This window comes from Ascidiella aspersa, chromosome 1, assembly GCF_963924565.1.
Source record: "Ascidiella aspersa chromosome 1, kaAscAspe10.2, whole genome shotgun sequence".
In the NCBI taxonomy this organism is placed as follows: Eukaryota; Metazoa; Chordata; class Ascidiacea; order Phlebobranchia; family Ascidiidae; genus Ascidiella; species Ascidiella aspersa.
The window spans coordinates 4,929,011-4,950,288 of record NC_139447.1 but is presented as its reverse complement, the minus strand read 5'-3'; the positions used below and the strand labels follow the sequence as shown (position 1 = coordinate 4,950,288).

At 37.2% G+C, this 21,278-nt stretch overlaps 3 protein-coding genes across 4 annotated transcripts; 1 reads left to right on the top strand and 2 right to left on the bottom strand.

The window, feature by feature from the left end:
• Positions 1-2,624: 2,624 nt before the first annotated feature.
• Positions 2,625-11,513, bottom strand: LOC146166683 (membrane-bound transcription factor site-2 protease-like). The gene is made up of 11 exons (XM_083388979.1): positions 11,382-11,513; positions 10,058-10,211; positions 9,858-9,976; positions 9,035-9,153; positions 8,328-8,577; positions 7,617-7,746; positions 6,988-7,127; positions 6,500-6,614; positions 5,843-6,023; positions 5,370-5,451; positions 2,625-4,251 (listed from the first exon to the last, which is right to left on the bottom strand). Exons 1-11 carry the CDS (start codon positions 11,454-11,456, stop codon positions 4,111-4,113), a joined length of 1,506 nt encoding a protein of 501 aa, XP_083245105.1. The 5' UTR covers positions 11,457-11,513; the 3' UTR covers positions 2,625-4,110.
• A 1,357-nt stretch (positions 11,514-12,870) lies between these two features.
• On the top strand, positions 12,871-19,626 carry LOC146166682 (uncharacterized). Of its 2 annotated transcripts, none has more exons than XM_083389157.1 (3): positions 12,871-13,013; positions 18,028-18,169; positions 18,918-19,626. In XM_083389157.1, exons 1-3 carry the CDS (start codon positions 13,008-13,010, stop codon positions 19,202-19,204), a joined length of 435 nt encoding a protein of 144 aa, XP_083245283.1. In that variant the 5' UTR covers positions 12,871-13,007; the 3' UTR covers positions 19,205-19,626. The 2 variants fall into 2 exon arrangements, with proteins under 2 accessions (XP_083245283.1, XP_083245282.1); XM_083389156.1 differs by lacking the exon at positions 12,871-13,013 and adding an exon at positions 16,068-16,199.
• On the bottom strand, positions 19,195-20,183 carry LOC146166681 (uncharacterized). The gene has a single exon (XM_083389159.1). The coding sequence runs from the start codon at positions 20,048-20,050 to the stop codon at positions 19,541-19,543; it is 510 nt and encodes a 169-aa protein (XP_083245285.1). The 5' UTR covers positions 20,051-20,183; the 3' UTR covers positions 19,195-19,540.
• Between the last annotated feature and the right edge of the window lie 1,095 nt (positions 20,184-21,278).

Below are 21,278 nucleotides of genomic sequence, written 5' to 3'. Positions count from 1 at the left end.
GTCGGGACTTGGGGATTACATCAACGTGCCATTAGGTACCGCCAATTCTTAATTATTTTTTAAAGCACCCAATGGTAGCCATCATTTCAACACAAAAACATTTCAGTAGGCTGACGGCGTTTTTACAACATATCAATCTAAAGAAAATAGGGGTGTTTTCTTGCTGGTTTTATTATTTTAATATCTTAGTTATTTCATATCTGTTGAAGTTGTATAAAATTAATTTTTCATTTTTACCAATATATGGGTAACTTACCAGGCTTACTTATACAGGTAAGTTTTTCATATTATCTTGTACCTTTAAGCAGCCAGTAGATCTTCTGTATATGGTGATATGGGTGCGTAAGATGGGACAGGCCGTTCCTAAGTGAGTAACTATTTGTTGCAACCTACAGTTTGGGTTATTGTGACCAAAAAAAAAAAAAAAAATTGCCATTACCTCTTTTTCAGAAGCTAACATTTTGTTCAAAAGTTTTCAACTAACAAATTTCAATATAGTTAGTTTTAAATTTTTGTATATGACGTAAAACCTTTTATACGGTTTCCGTATCCATAAAATAAGTTAATAAATGCACCTGGTTAAAATGGATCACCGTATCAACATGTTTGTAAGAAATATTGCAAATGCAGGTACGACAAAAACCATACCTATTCGAATTAAAACAAAATTATTGTTTAAAAGTCCACTAAAATACAAACGAGCAAACAGACAAGATTTGGCCTAGGTCGTGTGTGTCGAGAGCTATCAACACAGGCAGAATATTTGTATAAGGTATTTAATGTAAAAATATAGACACAACAAAACTTAAGTTCCAAGACAGTCACTCTTTGCCACGCACTTGTCCTGTTAATTTAAAAATATTAATTTTCGCTTACCACAGCAAATTCGTTCTAAGATTCTGTGAAATTGTGTTTAACAGGCTAGTTTTAAACTTATGTAAGTGTAGCAGGTGAAGTTAACAAAATTGTTCAATTTAAAACAACGGATTCTCCCTTACCCATTATATGAAACTCTGGTTTCTAAAGACGGGACACAACAACGCTTTTTCTAAAACGGTTTTATAAAAAAGTTAGAACGCTAGAGGCAAAGTTATAAATGTTTTTTAAGCGTAAAGGGCAGAGGTATCAAGTAGGCATGATATTATTCAAAATTATTGTTATAACTGCGAACTACAATCATTTAAAAAACGTGTCCCATCATGGGCAACTTTCCCCTACTTTTTTCAGCAAACTCTGTTTTGTACGGTATAATTATACAGAAAAAGATAGAAAACGGGCAATTCTGTTTGTATACGAAATCTTGTTATTTAATTTAGACCTACTTATGTTATCTTTCGTTCTGGCTAGTTTGGGAGATTTTTTTCCTAAAAATGACAGTTGAGTCAAAAAAATAATATTAGGCTACTTATAAAATACCTATAGCCTACTCGTTCAAATCGACCAATTGAATTTAAAATAGCTAACAACTGTAACACATTCCAAGCAAAGTATTTTAGTACTAAATAACAGTAGGGTAGTTTGACCAAGTTTTATTTAAAAAAAATCCATTTACGTTATAATATTCTGGAAAAGATTTCAGCAATTTATAACAACTTTTGCAGAACATTAAATTGCGTTCAAAAATGTTTGTTTTTTATTTTAGCTTTACTAATGAAAATTTTCGTAGGGTTTAGCTGCTGCAGCAACAAGAACTAAGAGAAAATTGTTTTTGCGAAATTCCTTCCTGTCCCTTACATGGAGCGGTGCAGTTGTTTCACTTATTGGAATCGGACTGTGTCTTGGCGCCCACAGAATACTGCGCCTGAACGCAGCAAATGCAATGGTCGATATTCAAACGTCTTCCAATTCAGCAGATGCAAAAAATCTCATGGCGATTTATCAGGTAGGCCTAAGACACACTTGAAACGGTAGTTCAAAGTATAATGTTAAACAACAAATAAATAAATTGCAATAGAAGGGAAGTCTTTAGCCAAAAAGTCATATTATTTAACAACCACCTTACAGGATGCTGCCGCTCTAAAAGTATTGATTTTAACAATTACTATAAGTAAACGAATTACGAGCGCTCAATGTGGCACCTACTGACAGGATTAAAAAGGGAATTAATTAAATAAGTATAGGTGATGTGTGTTGGTTTCGCAAGGCCCCAAGTCGAACCTTGTTTAAATGTTTACCAGTTCGTTTTCAGTTGTTGCGGATCCGTGAATGCGTCTGATTACGGCGCTCAAGCCGTCCCAAGCTCTTGCTGCAAATCGCCCAGCAGCTGTCCAACTGACAGTACGACCCTCTCGAATTCGCAAATACGCCAGACTGAAGAATCCACGACCTCGGCCGTTGGAATTGACGACTCGTTTTGGCAAGAAGGCTGCGACACTGCGATCACTGTTACCGCCTACACGGCTTCTGTAATACTGACGTTCGACTTAATCTCGTTGCTCCTACTGAATGTGGCGGCCGTGGTGAGGCGTAGATATGAGCGTAGAGTAAGCAATGCCGAGATTGAAAGTGCAACGGGTTCGCTGAATAGCGAGACTGGGGTTGAGGATAATCGTGATGTAGTGTTGGAGGATCTGGAAGGCTTAACGACGGAAGATAGGCCAAAGACACAGGTGCGTTTTCGTGATTGTGTATTGCGCTACTGTTTTGCGAAACGAAAACTCGATGGAAGACAACCAAAACTTAAATTCAACGCATCATGTTAGAATGAAAAACGCAGGACACTTTGAAAATGCTATTGATTAATACACCGAATCTGTCGAGGCCAGGGTAGAAAAACTACTAGCCTGTAGAGAGGTTTAAACTCCCGACATCCGGTCATACCGAGACCGTCGCTCTAATTAGGCTACACAGACTCAGAGAAGCGAGTCGAAAAACAACCATGCGTCAATGCTCGCTACAGTTGAAATATTTAAACTTTCCGCGACCGAAATCTAAAACACATTTGTGATAGCCTTTTTTATTCTGTGTTGCGCCATTTCTCAATTCAAACTTGTGTGAACCCAAACTAGTTTCAAAACTAGTTTTTCTCAACAAAATAATAGGGTTTCATAGCCCGGAAACTGTATTTAAATCAATTTAGTAACACGTTACAAACACACCTTGGAAAGAACTGAATTAGCACCGTTCCACTTTTTCACCATATATATTTGTTTCTGAAAACAGCCTCAAAAAGTGTAACATTTGTCGTAGATGGCCGGCGACCGAGCAAACGAGAAAAGACAACAGAGACGGGTCGTGTTTGAGAGGCGAGCCGCCAAACCAAGCAAATCAGAGGGCGCCATTCGGTCGAAAACGCCGAGCTCTTTACCAGCAGCTACCGCGTCATCACCCAATACCAGGGCTGATTTGCAAGCAAAGACGAGCTTCAACAAGCACGAAACTTGGACTACGGTGCGGCAAAGCGCCGATAAAACGCGAGCCATGTTGACAGAGGTCTCCGCGGACTTAAAAACGCTGGAACTTGCCAGCAGTTCCAGCAGCAGCATTAGCGGCGCAAACGCGTCGCTTATGAGCTTTGAGAGCTTCCAGTGGTAAAAGTGACACAAAAAAGAGGTTGGGCGTCGCGAAACATGTGCACAACGCCAAATACAGCAGTATTTTGGTGCTAAATTTTGAAATAAATATATTTTCAGTTAAAGTATGATGGTTTCACAGTTCGCTCTGTTTTCTTTTGCAGCCATTTGTCTTTGGTACATTTTCATTCGATAAGCAGCATTACAGTAAGCAATGCCAATGCCTTCGAATAGGATAAATCCAGCCATCCGCTCGCCATGTACTTGTGTGCATGTTGGGTAAGTTCCAGTGAAATCTATGAAGGTCTTAGGTTTGGCTTTGATTTTAATAACCTCAGGAGTGGCAAAGCACTTGCTTGGTGTCGTCATTGGAGCCATGTACTTGAGTCTATCAATGGTCAAAAGCTCACAACTTGCAAAGAGAAAGTGAGATTTTGATCACAGGCTGCTAAATAGATCTAGCAACTTATGGTTATTTTTTAAGGTCGATTAAAAGCTATTCTCCCTTGTTTTGAATCCATTTCCCCGGGCCAACTCCGGAGTCGGGTCGTATCTTTTGGTGCTCCTGGTGCCGCGATAAAATGGTGTTTCCGAAATCTCAGCGCGTGAGAATGTGAGCGAAACCGAAGAGGATGTTTGCCGCAATGAGAAGCGTGCCAAAGACGAGCACGACTGCGCAAATTTGATCTTTAGTTGCTTGCTTGTTTGCTTGATTTCCGTAGAAGTGGTCGACCAACGTCTGAAAAGTTATAGAGATTATGCATTTTTTATTTATTATAGTTAAGGATAATTATTACAATTTTTTTTCAAGAAACTAAAAAATCTTTCAAAAGCTATTGAAAGACCCACTGCATGGGTGAAACCACTTAAACAACAGGCGTGAATTCCGTTTTTTTTTTTTGGGGGGGGGGGCATGTCATTTTTTAGAATAAAATAAAACTTTTAAAACATCTGCTGGTCTCGAGCGAACTCGTGGGCAAACATGCAGCTGAAATGTAGTACAATCGGCGAAGAGTGAATTTATTTGTTTTATATTGGCAAAACTTCGATTAAAAATAAAACTCAAAGTAAAAAAAAAACGAGTAAAACCACTATCTAATTAATGAAAGACACACACACATATGTGTTTAATAACATCTGTGATCTAGCTCCTCGGAAGTTGCTTTATGACCAACGATTACGGCTTCCGTATCAATAGTACACCGAAAAGCCATCGCAGACTCGCCGAATCTGTCGATCTATGATGCAAGCAGAGCAAGCCAGAAAAACAACTGGCCTGCAGTGAGGTTCGAACTCACGACCTCCGGTCAAGCCGGGACCGTCGCTCTACCAACTGAGCTATGCAGGCTCAGAGAGGAGCGAGTCGAGAAACAACCATGCGCCAATACTTGCACATTTTGTTAGTACAAGCAACTTCACACTGGGGGATCATCAGTCCGTATCAATCAATGAAAGACACACACAAACATATGTGTTTAATAACATCTGTGATCTAGCCCCTCGGAAGTTGCTTTATGACCAACGATTACGGCTTCCGTATCAATAGTACACCGAAAAGCCATCGCAGACTCGCCGAATCTGTCGATCTATGATGCAAGCAGACCAAGCCAGAAAAACAACTGGCCTGCAGTGAGGTTCGAACTCACGACCTCCGGTCAAGCCGGGACCGTCGCTCTACCAACTGAGCTATATAGTTGCATACTTACCCACCATTACAAACTAAAGGTTAAAACGTTTACCGACTGCCTGCGCAGTTTTAACTCGGGTAATACATCTGTGGCGTCTGTACTTTTTCTTACTTATCTAGGTTAAAAAACAGCTTGCCGACCACTAGCATACGGAAAATTAATTTCTGACCTTGAAAGCCCATTGTCCATCCAGTGCATAGCAAGGAACGATGTTGAGCAGCGCAAGTGCACCGGACATTGAAAACATATACCTGTGTTAATAAAATCTTTAATAACTTTTACAGTACCACTTTAATATTGCAGAGATGGGGTCTTATCTTTCCCAACTGTCTGGATTATTTTCTATTTTGACTTTAGCAAAAACACACATATGGGCATAAGGATGAATCAATATAATGTAAAAAGTATAATCTGTAACTGTTAAATAATAGTTTGTGTTCATAAAATAAAAAATTATGTTAGTTTTTTTTACTAAATAACAGTACACAAGTAATGTAGGCTGATAATTTTAGAACTGCTTAAGTTAGTCAAAAGCAGCTCTTTGTGATGCAATTGTTCGCTTTATCAAAGTTGAATACTTCTGCTGTAACAGTAAATTCACCAGTCATAGGATCGAAAGGTTTCATACTCTAGCAAGCTTACTGTAAAAACTTGAGAAAAATGGCTGGCAGGCGAAGAGGAACCCATGAAAACCTTCCTTCGTACTCGGAGACTGTGAGGAAATGCAGAAGATCGATTGGGTCGCCAAGGTAAAGGACATGTTTCTTGGTAGAACGATTGCTTCCAGCGGTCGCGACAATTTTTACAAATTTTGACGAAGCACCTTGAATTGTTGGGAAGCATGATAAGGTACAACAAACTAAACCTAGGCGTACACTGAAATAAATAGCAGGAAAAGGATGTATTCTTGTTATGAGATATCAGTTTAAGACAGTGTTTCTCAACCTATAGGTCTCAACCCTAAATTAGGTCACCGTTTGATTTGGTTGTGCCACGGAATGCAGTAGTTCACACTTCACATTATTAGATTTCTTAATACTGGCTTAGAGCGAGATTTCTCTACAACTTAAGAATATTGCGCACCTAATGCGAAGACATTGCTTCTATTAATTGGAATAATTAATGATATTGTGTCATTTGTGTTTACAAAATAGTTCAGTAAAGATAATTGGGCAGCCAAAAATACTTACTTCTTTATATTTAGGGTGTCGCTAAAAAAGGTTGAGAAACACTGGTTTAAGAAAACCTTGGGAGAACAAAGCAAAAATGCATAACACAAGTAAGAAAGACAGTGCTTACCCAAGTAAGGAGTGACACAGAGCACATCATTTGATACAAGGTTGCTACAAGCAGCATTGTGTGTACAAACTGCTCCTGACATTATGGTTCTGCCAGGAAGGCAGGCGAATCGTTGCTAAAAAATCCGAAACATAAAACACTGGTCAACATTTTGTCACAGATTGAGTATAAAAACAAACCATGCAATAACTACGTCAAGTAGGCTCTCAAAATCAGCTTACAGTTGCTGGCAGTACAATTTAACTCTATGGTATCCTGATTTTATAGTTTGTCTTCTTTTGTATAAAAATTTTGTAGTTTTTTTTGTTGTATAAAGCCCAGGATTTAGTCAAAAAATAAACCACAAGTGCACAATAAGCAACAAAAATTTGGATATTTGGATTCAATATGATTAATATTGTAACAAACACAGTCAATTTTTAACACAAGCCTAATTAAATGCAAGGGGTAAGTCTGAAATTAAAAAAATACAGCGCACAGTCACAAACCTCATTTTCATTTGACACATATGTGTAGCATAGGTGTGTTGGGGGAGGGTTTGGCCCACAGCAATCAACATTTGGTAAACTTTTGCCCTGTTCAGTATGTAATGCAAGTGATTGTAACTTGCTTTTCGAGATACAGGATCCTGTGCAAAAGAACTATATTTTTGTATGTAATATGGAACAGTAAACAAAACTAAAGATAGTCCGTTATCACAATTTTGGAATGATACTGATAACTGATCTTTTATGGTTTTGCTAACTAAACCAGATTCCGACAGCTGTTTTTTTTACATAACTGAGATACAGTAATAAGTTATCAAACATATAATGCAAATTTCTGTTCAGTTTTGTCTACCTATTTTATTATACAACTCATCTTTTCCAATTTAACTTTGCATGATTCTGAACACAGTAAACCAAACACTATGTGAAACAATTAGTCAGCCATGAAAATGAGAAAATGGCGAATTTGAGAGTTAAAAAATTAGAAAAATTTGTTTGTTTTTTAAGAATAGGCGATTTAATATTTTCATAGTAAAATATTCACAAATATATCAGTCCAAATTTACTGATATCGATATATCAATGGGAGTTAATAAATTGCATCTTTATCAAAAACTATTACCACACACCTGCTTGCTTAGTGTAAATTGTCAAGTTTAAACAATGAAGCCAATCATCTGAATTGGAAATAGTACATTGCCCCAAAGCAGCTATTCTGTCCCCGAGATGTAATCCTTTTTCTCCAAGCAGTGGGGAATTCTAAAGTAGTGATGAAAATAGTTTGAGTAGATGCAGTTTCTCAGTTCAAATTATAATAACAAGCACATTACAAACATGGCATGGCATAAAAATAAAAACACAAATTCAATCAACTAAACAGTCAGTGTTGTAGTGACCGAATATTAGCATAGGAGTTCTAAGAAGCACTTGTGAGACTACTCTTTAAAATGACTTAAATAAGGCGTTCAACGTAATACATGAAATCGGAATTGTTTTAGTTGACCTTTTTATTTCAAAATTACACTGTTTAATATCGGAGTGTTTTCAATTTGTTAAGTGCAAACAGTTGTGCAGCAGTTGTGTTTGAAATATTGCTTGAAACCAAACTGAATTGCTGATGATTGCCTAACAATGGACAGTCTTTGACATAATTTTCTGAAACGTTAACAGGGGCCACAAACACTGAATCTATAAAAGGTTGAGAAAAAAGACTTTTAAAAAAGCTAAAAGTAACACTTTATAACATGAAAAAATAAGTGGAAATAAATTGTTTTGTAAATCACTGGACTTGAAACAAATCCTAAAATTTAATTTTTTTTGTTAATATTGCTAATAGGCACCTGTTCATGGGAGGTTACCACCACACCTTGGCCACTGTTGGTGTAAAGTGGCACCAGAAGATAGGGAAGCATTAGAATCAAGCCACAGGTCACAATTGCGATGACAAAGTTGTGCCAGACCCCAGCGCAATAAATTCGCAGCTGCTTTCGGGTGTTGGCACGATTCAGGTCGTCAGAATTCAAGTCGACAAATGCCCCAGGATAAATGACGAACATGAACATGCCGAATCCGTTGATTTTCACTCCTTCGCTAAATTTAAAAAAGACAGAGTGTCCCAAAAAAATAAATACAAAATAAAAATAATTGTAAAGTAGTGTTTAATTAAATTTTTTCTATTATAGAAGTACAAGAAAATCTGCAAGTATAATTTTTTGTATTTTTACTTTTATAATAAAAAAAATTTAAATGAAAACTACTTTACAATTATTTTTATTGTGTATACTTTTTTTTTTGGTACACCCTGTAGAACAATTTATATTTACATAAGTTTTTAAAGTGCCATTTTTTAAGTAGATAAAATAAACGATTAATATTTTAATCTAGTAAATTAAAGAAAATGATTCAGGCCGTGATAAAAGTCTTTCAAATTGGAGCTTTGGAAAATTCCTTTCCAATTTTCTAAAGCACAGACTGTTTCCTTTGTTTGTATCAGTAAACTTGGGTAGGAATGTATAAACATACAGTTGTCCAATTCATGTAAAATCACCTTGCTGCTGCAAGTGCATGGCCAAGTTCATGCAGGACAGCGCTGACCAAAACAGCCCCAAGCAAATAGCCAACATCCTTTATCGGGAGGTTGATTCCAGGTACAATAACAGCAAGCACCTAAAAATAAAACAAGTACATGATTAGGTCAAAACTGTTGAACTCAAGCAAAATTAAGAAGGAATTAAACTAAATCAGCATTAACATAAAAAAAATAGCTCCTCTGGTAATTTTATATGTTATCCAAAGCCAAAGTTTTAGCGGCGTAGCGACCCTTTTTCAGGGTGAATGACACCTAAGTATGCTATCTTTTAGTTTATACATTATACAACCATTAACATTGTTTAAATTGTAGTTGGAAGTTTCTTGCAAAAAAAATAGTTGTCATCTTTATCGCCATAAGGTCCAGGTTGGAATGTAAGGCCTACACAGGGGATTTATTCAGGGGATTTTATGCCGTGGTTATAGCTGCGCATTTCATGTAAAATGCGGCCAGCCACGAAAAACCGCTCAAACCGGCACAACTTTCGTCACGTTTTTTTACTGGTTTTCAGTATATAGTCCATTTTCAGCCATGCAAATTTTACAAATACTGTTATTACTGTCACTAGTTTGGTCGGAAATATTATTACAGTCGCGCAATTGCAAGCTACAAAATTGTCTCCCCAGCGCAAAATCCAAAGTTTCCAATCTGGATTAGGGTGTTAAATGCCCAAACTATTCACATTTTTTTAAAGAATATACATTCCACCAGGAAGTGTATTCGCCAAGTTTTAGCTCATAGGGAATCAGATAAAAACAACATGTCATCAAAAAGCTTAAACCTGTGGAGATGCTAGTTGACTCTTTGCTCTGAAAATTGGAAGATCCTGTATACTTGTGAAAAGAGTGTGGATAAGTAAAAATACTGAAGCAACCATTGCAATCACACCAAACAATACACCTAGGAAAAAACACAATTATTTACACTAATTTTAGTAATTAAGTGTTGAAAGACATTTTACATTAATTTTAGTTTTTATACCCAAATCAAACCAAAGTTTTAGATTCCAAACTCGTCCAAACTTTGTGATAACTCTGTTCCATCTCTGTGTATACCATTTTATTTGGAAAGGAGTGATAAAAACATTGTATTTGGTTAAACATCTTTCTGACACAGGTGCAGTATATGAATTGGTCTGTAAAAATAGTCAACTTTAGTGAAAACATTTTACTTGGTGAAACAACTTTTGGGCATATGACAATACTGCATAGATTGCCAATACAAAAGTATTTCAATTTTTGTTGAGACATTTTTTTATGATATTATGTTTACAAGGTACACCAACTAACCCTAGTTAATCAAAAAATATAGGAAGGGGCTATTTGCCTGGCAACCCATTACTGAACTTCAAAGATGTACAGTAACCGATCCATTTTCCATATATGGAAGAATGATCCTGTTCCTAGGTTCGAAATTTAAAGGACAGTAAATGTCCATACAATTAGTTTGTAACTAAGAAGTTTCTTCTTCTGTATATTATTTGGGTTAGGGTGTTGGTTAGTGTTTGGCTGAGGGTGAGTCAGGCATTATTATATTAATTATTTAATAATCTTACTTAATCTACCCAAACCCGAACGCTAACCGGCACCCCAACCCAAATAATGTTTGTTGTGGCAGGATTTTAGACCAGCGCCGTTTATTGATTCGCACTACTGTAACCGGATCTGCAAAATTACAATACGATTTAACCAGTAACCGAACTTTGAAAACTGAAGTTTTGCGAATTACTAAGTTCGGTAACACGGCAAGCCGGGCAAATAGCCCTTCTCATAAAGATATTTGGCGTTTTCTGAGTTCTGTTATCAAGGACAAAAAATTCACCTACTGCAAAATTAAGCTCAACACAAAAATTAATGAAAGACCAGGTTGGAAAGCAAGCATTTTATGTAAAATCAACGTAAACCGCAAAAAATCGCTCATACAAGCAAAACTTTTGTCGCACTAACGGTTTTCAGCATGGTACTCCATTTTCAGCCGTGCAAATTTACAAATAACGGTATTACAGCTGCGCAAATTTGGGCAGAAATGTTATTACAGCCGCGCAATTTTAAGCTGCAAAGCCTCCCCCGCGCAAAATCCAAAGTTTCCAATTTGGATGAAAGATACGAAAATATATGTGTTTAACAACTGTGATCTAGCCCTTCTGAAGCTGCTTTTTGACCAAGGATTACGGCTTACGTATCAATAGCAGACTCGCCAAAAGTGGGATGGACAGACTCGGTTGGTCTGCGTCTCTGCGATAGCTGTCGGTGAAAACAATTACCTTGTTTATTAAATATTATTTATCAGCAAACGTACAACTTACTGATAGAAAGTTGTAGACCAAATGAAAGGACGACCACCCTCCAAGTATAATTGCAACAAACGTCGATGGCAGCATGGCTTTGTGCCAGTGGTCAACTGATTAATTTTGACTAAACATACAAAACAAATGCACGTGCTTTGTAATGTTACGCCTCAGTAACCGCGAAAACAAATAGAAAAAACTTAGTACTTTGGATAACAAATAAAACTCCATTTTGTGTCCTACAACGTGAGTCTTTACAAAAACTCTTCCAGTAAATCTTTTATGTAAGTATTGGAAGAGACAAAACTATAATATAGAGTCTCAAGATCAAATTTTAAAGAATATAATAAAATTGGTGCATCAGTTTATTGCGTTACCAATGATACTCATTTTGTGTTTTACTTTATGTATTCGGTTAATTTTGAAAATTAGGTTGTTCGCCATATCTTTTCAACTTGCGCATTTTGGCTATGGTTTTAGGAAATCGAAATATACCTTACAGTTAAATGTAATTGTGAGGACATCATCAGGCACTCATAAAAGTTAACTTGTTAACCTATAAAGAATTCGAAAGACAATGGTCCATACTTTAATATTCTATTTTATCGAAGTGATTTAGTACTTGTTTTACATCACATTTAATGTCTGTAAACAATCTAACCAAGCAATGAAGTTTCACCAGTCACAGCGCGGCGGCGGTCGTACGAGTAACAGCATAAGTAATGGTTTTATCGTCCAGTGTGCCAGAATGCTAGAAATCCTATGAAAATAAAAGAACGGTTCAAATCTATTATGGCGGGCATTTCATGTGCCTCAACACAAGTTTTTTGTACAGGCACGAAACGTACGTACACCTTAGTCGTTCCGCCATTTAGTAAATGTTTTGTAGGTGGATAACAGGTTCAGTGCCAAAAAAAATACTTTTCGGAAATATTTTGTTTATATTGGGTTTGTGACAAGATTCAATCGTCTGTGACTCCTATTTGATGCTGATTGTTTTGGTTCATATTGCTTACTAACATGTGTCAGGGGCCTTTACAAGGTTATGCACTTCATTGAATGCGAGGAATTTCCTCCCAACGCGGGGGTCTGGCTTTTACGTACGACAGGCCGCGAGAGCGTGGTGACTTGTTTAGCAGCCTGCTGAGACCAGCAGTGCTGTAAACGTAGCGGGCGTTCATTAAAATCAGACAGCGCTGCAGATTTATTTTGCTTTCGGGATAATAATAAGTGCATAGAAATGTTATTTGGTGACACCAAGGTTATATAGCTCGCTGCTTCTCAGGGTATTTTCACTTAATAGTGAAAAATCTGACTTTGATTATATGTGAAAGCGCGCCAGGGTTATTAATCAAAGTGAAAGGGAGGCTGAAACCCAAACATAACAGTGTGAGTTGGATCAAATCTCGGCGCGCCATTAGCGCTGAAATTTGCCCCGCCAAGTGTCAATCATCGCTAACGTGAAAGTGGAAGGAAGTTTCTTATCGCGAGCCCTGGTCGACACAAGTTGTCTTTCATTTAGGCTACTGGATTAGACGCGACGGCAGCGGCAGTTTAGTTGGAGCTTGTATGTTGGTTGACATGTAAGTGCGAGGTTTTGTATTCCAGATTGTAACAAGGACTATTAGATTGGAAATCAGTTAAATGCAGGTAACTTCTTATAGGGTTGATTAAATGTGATACTGTTTATCAATACATACAGAAAAAAATTGTTTTCCAACAACAGTAGGATTCTGTCTAAAATAGAAGATTTGAAAATGTTTTTAGGGGATGCATTAAAAAGTGCATTTCTGTCGATCGGAGAAGGCCAAATGTAAAATAATGGTACCCAATGGAATATGCACAACAGAATGTAACACCGGGTAGAGAAAATCAATGTTATGGTTTTATTGTTGTCTGTAAAATAAACAGCTCGGTCCGGAGTGTGAGATTGCCTATGATGAGGCTCATTACGTGTGTCTGTATGTGAGTACATAAACAAAAGGCTTCCATATTAGGATGGCACGCCAGACTAAACTACCTATTACATACCGCCATTAACGGCTTAGAATCAATAAAAAGTGAATGCGAATTAGGATTCAGTTATACCTCGCATGATGATACTCATCCGTTTAGAGCAGGGGTTCAAGAACAAAACAGTATTTTTTTTACTCAAATGTTAGCCGAATTTCAAAATAATCATTATTCGCTATTTAGGCATATTTGTGAAGAATGCGTAATTTACGAAAAGCAACAACGAAAAAACATTAGTAAATTTACTGATTGTTTGTGTGTTGTAAATATTGTTGGATTTACAAGACTGTTTTTAATGCCTGCAGTCAACACGTAAGTTATTAATACACAGATTTTAATTCCTATTATGACAATTTTATTTACTTCCGTCGACCAGTTGTAGACAGGGGTTCGAAAAAATTTCATGAAAGCTCAAAGGGTACGAGCGCTAAAAAGGATAAGAAACACTGGCTTATAGTAAGTATGCAGCCTTACCTCCATCGATGCTAACAACCCGCCTCCGTCGTGGTATTCAGCAGAAGCGAATTTCGCTCCCGACTGTCGCTGTTGCGAATGCATAATTTATCTCGATTTATCATGCGTTGTGATAGGCGCTTATTGCCCGACGATGTTAACTCTTTATCGGAGCGATTTCCTAAAGCTTATACAGACGGGTGGGTCACTGGTCGGTAAAGTATCTATAAGCCTTCCGTATCGAAAATAATTTGAAAAGAAGTCCCTCAGTTGACTAATTTATCGATGAACAGTCATGCAAACGTTAGCCTGATAATATCGTTTAGAAATGTTTTATTAATTTTTAAATTACACGCAAACCAAAGGGTTGTAAGTAACTATTCAAGTCAACGGTTTAACTTTTTTATGAAATTACCACTTAAGTTTTTTAATTTTAAATCACTTATACGCTCACTTGTATTTACAAAGAAAATCACCTGACTTTTGATTTCACTTAATGGTTATGTGTACTTAAAACGCAACATCATGCTTTGCTGTTCACAAAATGAAATGTGGTTTATTAACATTAAACGTTTGGAACTTAACTTCTCATGCAAATGCCTTGACGTGGAATTAAAATAATAATTGTTTTGGCTAGGAATTGATAGTAGAAAATTAAGCCTTATACTGGGCTTCGAGATAACATTTTACGCAATTCAAGTTGTTTTTATACGTATTACTCATGTTAATTAAAATTACTTGCGTATGCGTTGAACAGTGTAAAACAGAAAACACTTTGAATCCAGGCGTCTATCAGGGTTTAGGTAATGGAAAATGCAGTTTGGTTTATCCCAGCCTACCAAGGCTAAAACGCAGTCGCAATGCAATGACGCCAGCTATTCGAGGTTCGAGCTCCCAAAACGTGACCGTAAAGCGCAGCACAGATAAGCGTCGACATGGCGCGCTATGAGCAGCAATACGCGACCCGAAAAGTTCGCCATATTTCAACGCCAGTACAGCTGTCTGTGACGTCATATCCTCGTGCAACGAACGCCCGAATCGAGAAGTTTGTGTGTAGTCAATGTAGTCATGCAAAGGCGCATGGCAGAAAAGTTCATATTCGCTTCTAGGAATGGAGTTAGTGTTAGAAAGGACATTTTGTGTTTTATCTGTTCAGCATAAGTTAAAGCTAACAATAAAACTAAAAAAAAACGAGTAAAACCAGGATCAGAAATTTTTTAAAGGAATATATATTTCGTTCGAATTAAGGAACTGACGATGCTAGTATAGGCGAAATATATATTTCTCCAATAATTGAAACTTTGAGTTTTATTGTTTGTAAACGCGTCAGCGAAATAGTGATCGAAAAAAGAAACCTGCTGCCAAGGTTTTGAATTCCATAAAGAAGTTTAGGCAATGTTTCCTACATAAAGTTGTTACATTTGTTCAGCATTGGGAAGACTACTACAAAGCTAATTGCCAGTCAGTGCTTAAGGTCAGTGAGCAATAATGATATGAAATTTGCATGGGGCGGATGTCAGTTCGTGTATTGAAAGACCGCAGGTTTTGTCTTTTTATGGCCACAGTCTGAACAACTTTGCTCGCCTGCTGTTTTTTTGCATGTTGTGTCAAAACAAAATAATCGTTTTTCATTGTACGAAAGTAGCCCACATGAAACATTTTATGTCTAATCTAAGAATAAGATGTCGGTTTTACCGTTCGGTTTGTTTCGTTTGCTGAACCGCTAGCAAAATGTTTCAGTGGCCAACATAAGCCATAGTTGCCATTCCGCTTGTTATAGAGGATTTCTGTCCCTCTTGGGAAAACGTAGGCTACGTAGTACTTTCTGGTGATTATGAGTAAAATGTCACTGCGTTATAGGATTTGTTCGCTTGGCTTCCGCGTCATTCTCTTGCATCACAGATCGATATTTTCGATTGTTATTAGTGTTGGTATTAAAGATTGGTCATTTCATCAAGCAGGTGGCATCAACACATGACAACCCTTGAAAGTTAAGTCTATAGATTTATTTTAATATGTCAGTAGACCGGCGCTATACTTAAAGGCGATTTAAACATAGGAAGTAATAGTATTAAAACTGCTTTCTTTACCAGATCAGACAGATAGTAAGGGTATATCAATTACACGAATAAATTAATCTTGACCGTTTCAATCGGTATTCTTTGTAATGCAACAAACTTGTGCTTACATTTTTCGTTTTGTATTCAAATTGTGTTTTGTTTTTACCAGTACTTGATTAAAACTTTCTGTGAAATGTTCCGCTTCGAAAGTTGGGACAGCGACCGCACTTCGTCATCAGAGCAATCAAATACGTCATGGGAAAGCATGGCGTCAGCCGATATGACATCAGTGTTTGGTGACGACATTAAGGTGCTGGTTTTATATTCATTTGGTTTTGTATATTTAAAAACATAATCATTACCAAAATGGTTGTACGAATTTTTACAAGGGCTGGCAAACCCATATCGCAATATTTCGTATTGTATCGGATGAATCAATACGGTGTAGGGCAGGTAAGGCTGAGAAATCGAAATATCAGCTTGCCAATTAACTGCTTAGCCTAGTGACAGGAGAAAAGGCCACGTTTTTGTTGGTTTTGACGACACAACATGACGGAAATAAAGGAGTAACTGTTGAACAGTAACAAAACTCGATTTACGAGCTCACCGACATTTTGTGTTACTTTCGGACTTTTTTCTTGTGTTCTTAAAAATAACAACATGTTTACATACCTATGGATTTAAAAATGTTCGTGCCTTGTTCCTATTTTTTTATAAAGTCATTTGTCAGGTATAGCTAGGTGTTAATGTCGCTACTCCGGTCGCACATCACGTTACTTACACGTTTACACTATTTTCGGGTTAATTCAGTATAGGCTAGTCTGTAGTTAAAGTACTGTAATTTTATGCGACTATGTTGCTCATTAAGACAGTTTTTCCAAAAGACGAACGTTTTGAAAATGCTAAAATGGTTGTAAGACTAGTTTAAGAATAGTAGAAAATCGATTGTTGCAAGTTCTGATTAGTAGATGCAATATTCCTCAAACAGGTTCCACGATCATCAGCAAGCCTAAAAATACATTGATCGATAAAATCGCTCTCTAGGTAGGCCTACATGATGATGGCGAAAAGGTGATTTCCTAGTTATTTTTATCCACCTCTAAATGCGAAAAGACTCGTGAAACACTTCGTTGGACTAGTTTGTTTGTTTTATGTTCAGCTTTAACATAATCCATTAGGACCTTTTTGCGATCTCTTCATCCTAATGAGGTCAGCGGGCGTCGTTCCTAAACGTCGATATATAAGTTCGTTTACACTAGAAAAGCGATTTTGTCGGTGAATATTTTAGTCCGTTGATTATATATACTCTCACATTTTCTTGACGCCATTCATTGAGCACAGACTTGGTGTTTATTTCGTTTTCGAAAAAAAGGCCGCTGATAAAGCCTTTTTGCAACGGCAGTTAAACCTCTCTTTAACACATTTTCAGGGGTTTTAACAATTTTATCAGCCGTAACCCTTTCCGGGTTGCTGGTTTGTACAAAATTTGCACCCTTTTTTAAATATGTTGTTTGGGTTGGTGTGTCGAAGATAGAGGTTCAACAGCTTAGCAAAACTTTTAAAGCAGCGTTTTGTGGTACAGGAATTACTAGCAGCATGCGTGGGGTTTTCAGTTAACATCTGAACATCTTTCTGGCCCCATATGTGGCCTACTCATGAAACTGCGCCTGACCCTACAAGTAAAGCTTGTGTTGATTCACTAAGTATTTCACTGGTAACGAAAATTTAAGCAATATAGCAGGGGATGTTAAACTTTGTTTCACCGCAGACCCCTAAAAAACATTTTTGTTTCGCGTGGACCAGTGTAGGCAAGAAATTTCAGAGATGACGTCACAAATTGATGTCAGAATACAAATAGACTTGAAAAATTTGATGTTTTCGGTTGAAAAGATGTGAGCGCACAATGGAGTCTAAATATACATTCAGTGAAAAAACGTTTTTTTTAATTCAACACTTTTCTTTAAAAAAAAAAGATAACTTTTTAATATACTGAGCATTATGATTTCAGTTTGGGCTCTATGAACCCCAGTTTAAGAACCTCTGATATTGAAACGAGAAGGTACGCGACAAGGAAAAGACTTAACAACCACTTTTTAAAACAATGACAAAACTCAACTTTCGCACTCTGTACTTTCCAGGAAAAGTCAGGCGCGCTGCGATTCTCGGCACAGCAGCTAGCCGTGAGTTCGGCTACCAACCACTTCCCTACCTTCAACGTCGGAACGAATTCCGGAAAGTGCGCCATGATGCATTGGGCCTGTCACGTGGGCTGGTGCCTGTGTAAGTTTACGCGCCTGCGAGGCAGTTCCCTATCGATTTTTTTGCTTCGCTGTCAAGCCGTTTGTCACTCGACCAAGCAATGTGATAATAAAGCTAATAAGTATATTTAATGTAAAATATGTGTTGGGCGCTGGTCCTGAATCCTACCACATTTTCATCCGGGGCTTTATATTGCTATCAATATTTGGGTTAGAGTGGGAGGTAGCGTTTTGGTGGGTTAGGTACTGTTTTTATATTTATTCTTGCATATTTATGCCTCCTTGCAATTTTAACTTTAACACCGAGTTTCGTAAGTGTTAAAATAAATGTGGTAGGATTCTAGACCAGCGCATTTGTATATGGCGGCGAATGTTTAGTAATGCGTTATGTTTCAAAACGTTTTGAAGCGGTAAACTATCGTATACAATTTTGTTGCTATTTCGTCATTATGATGCGAGTAGTATTTTTTTATGCAAGACTTTTTGTTACTTGCTTAATTCATAGAAGTAAATCAACCTATAGCCACTATTTTTTTATTTTTTTTATTTCGTACGTTTTTAGCCAACTTAACGTACAAGGACAGCCTATTATTTTTTTGCTGTACGTTGTGCTATAAAACGAACTTACATTGGTAATTCAGTTCCTCTATTATTTAATTTTATCTAACACACTAAAAGTTCAAATGAAGCAATTCGGTTAGCCTGCCACTGGCCTGAATACGGACATTAGCTGCCAACTTCATTTATTTACATTTACTTCTTCTTTTTAGGCAAGTATCAATACCAACCAATGACTCCTCTGCACCTTTTGCCGAATACACCAATTACCGAACACTGTGACGTACAACGCAACCAATCTGCGAAGCGAATGATCGTAAACATTCCTACTACACACTTAAGAAAAAACTCGAAACCAGAAAACCTTTTACGCAGTGCTTCAACAAACAGGAACGATGCGGACCGACATTTATTAAATGACTCTTTAGATCAACTTTATCCAACTTCAGAAGACCATCTGCCTAAACTGGATATACTCTCCATGGAAACAACAGTTTGATTACACGTGTCTTACTTTTTTATTTATTTGTATATTTTAATAAAGAAAGTTTCAAAACAAAATATGTCATCTAGGAAATGTAATAGTGTATGAGCTGCTGAGCTATTTCAACTTTTATGAGCACAAATGACAAGATCCTAGTAAATCAGAATGAACACAATAATGATTTGTATTAAATGCATTAAACACAGATTATTGTAATTTCCAAATGTTTCAGAAGTATTTGTAGCTTTGTCATAAAACATACAGCCAAATTTATCGAAATGCAACATTGATGTGAAAAATGGATTGCCTAAATAATTTATAAAACAACATGTGTTACAACTTGAAGAATTCCTAACTGCTTGTAATGTTTTCTTTTGACTGTGTTTCCGAAATTTGACTGGGACTATCTATGACCACCGTTTCAGTGTAGTGCTTGAACGGCCTCGTTTTGCGCGAATGTCTGGCATCGGTCAGGGTTTTGTCAACTGTTAAAACCCGAGAATGCTCCGGGATCCACTGACCCTCCTTGACCTTATCAAGCTTGAAGTAATATCCACACTCGCACACCTGAGCAGGGCCTTCTTCAACGAAAAACCACTTGATAGTTGGCATATCAGGGCCACAGTTGCACCCAACAATGCATTTATCCGATGTAGATGCGACAAGGACAGGGTCGTCTTTAGTCAGTCCTCTCTTGTCCTTTGCTATTTTGCTGCTTGTGTTTGCCGGCGATGAATCTCCAGCAGTCGAGAAATGCTTGTTTCCTAAGTACAGGAATCCACGGCTGGCTGATTTTCTCGCAGGGGCCTTTGACTGACCTAGGAGTGGCTGAACAAGTGCCCTTACACACCTAAGAGCCATTTGCTGCTGTCCTGTACAATAGTATGACCAATCATTCACATATTTTTAAATAAAAAAAATATTGTAAAATGGGCCTAGAGTTTTTGTTACACATTTTTAGGTTGATACGCATAGTGAAAGGGGCTGAGGTGTGTTAGATTTTCGAACTTCAGGTGCCTACACACCTCAATATTTGGTGCTGCACACCAGAGAACTTGATGTGAAACGAAGACTCGTTTGTGGGATAGAGGGTTAAGTTACAAAAATAGTAGGTAATTCTGATAATTACTAATAAATAAAGCTGTACATTGTTGATAAACTTAGAGCTGTACATTAAGTAATTAAATGAATCCATGCTTAAATTTTGGTCACAGCAAGTAAGATGTTCAGATTACTTAATGAGCATTGCTCGTTAGACCAATGTAATTTTTACTTCTAGTTTACTTAATGTCATTTAACACTTAAGACACCCTAAAGTCATTAAGTATTTGTCTTTACATGTTTATTATATATAGTTAGGGTGGTATAAATTTAATATCCAGAGTTTTGCATTATTTCCATGTTTTTTCCCAAATCCATTAAAATTACTTTGTTAGCTGTGTAATCAAATCTCAAAAAAAGCCTAATTAGCTTGAAGGTAAGCATACATGATATGTATTATTTATACTTGTGTCCCACTCTGCTTTTTATGGCACTTCACACAAAAAATTAGTGCTCAAATTTTTAGGTGAGCAGGTGTACAATCATGTATTTTTGCACACCTTAGGTTAGAACTTCCACCACAATTTATATTTTTTTTAAGTTTACATGTGAGATAAAGCAATTCAGGTGTGAACATTAATTGGAATTGGGTGTGCACTTGCCACAAAATGCAGATTGGCTTGTGTCCGGGAAATAGCATCTTCTGCGCTGGTCTAGAATCCTACCACAACGCATATTATTTGGGTAAGGGGGCGGTTTTGTGTTGTGTGTGGGTCAAGTTTTAAAATAATAATGCTTGACACACCAGCTTGCACCTGTTAGTGATTATATGTTGATTTGAACTAATTTTGTGTCCCAGTGAATAGCCTCTTACTAAAAAGGTCATGTGACCTTAGAGGGGGATTAAAGGACTAAACTACGGCGCTGGTCTAGAGAATCCTACCACAAGATTAAATTAATTATTAAGCAATGCACAATACGTGGGTGAGGGTGTCGGTTAGTGTTTGGGTAGGTCAAGTAATATTGTTTAACACTATTACTGGACTCA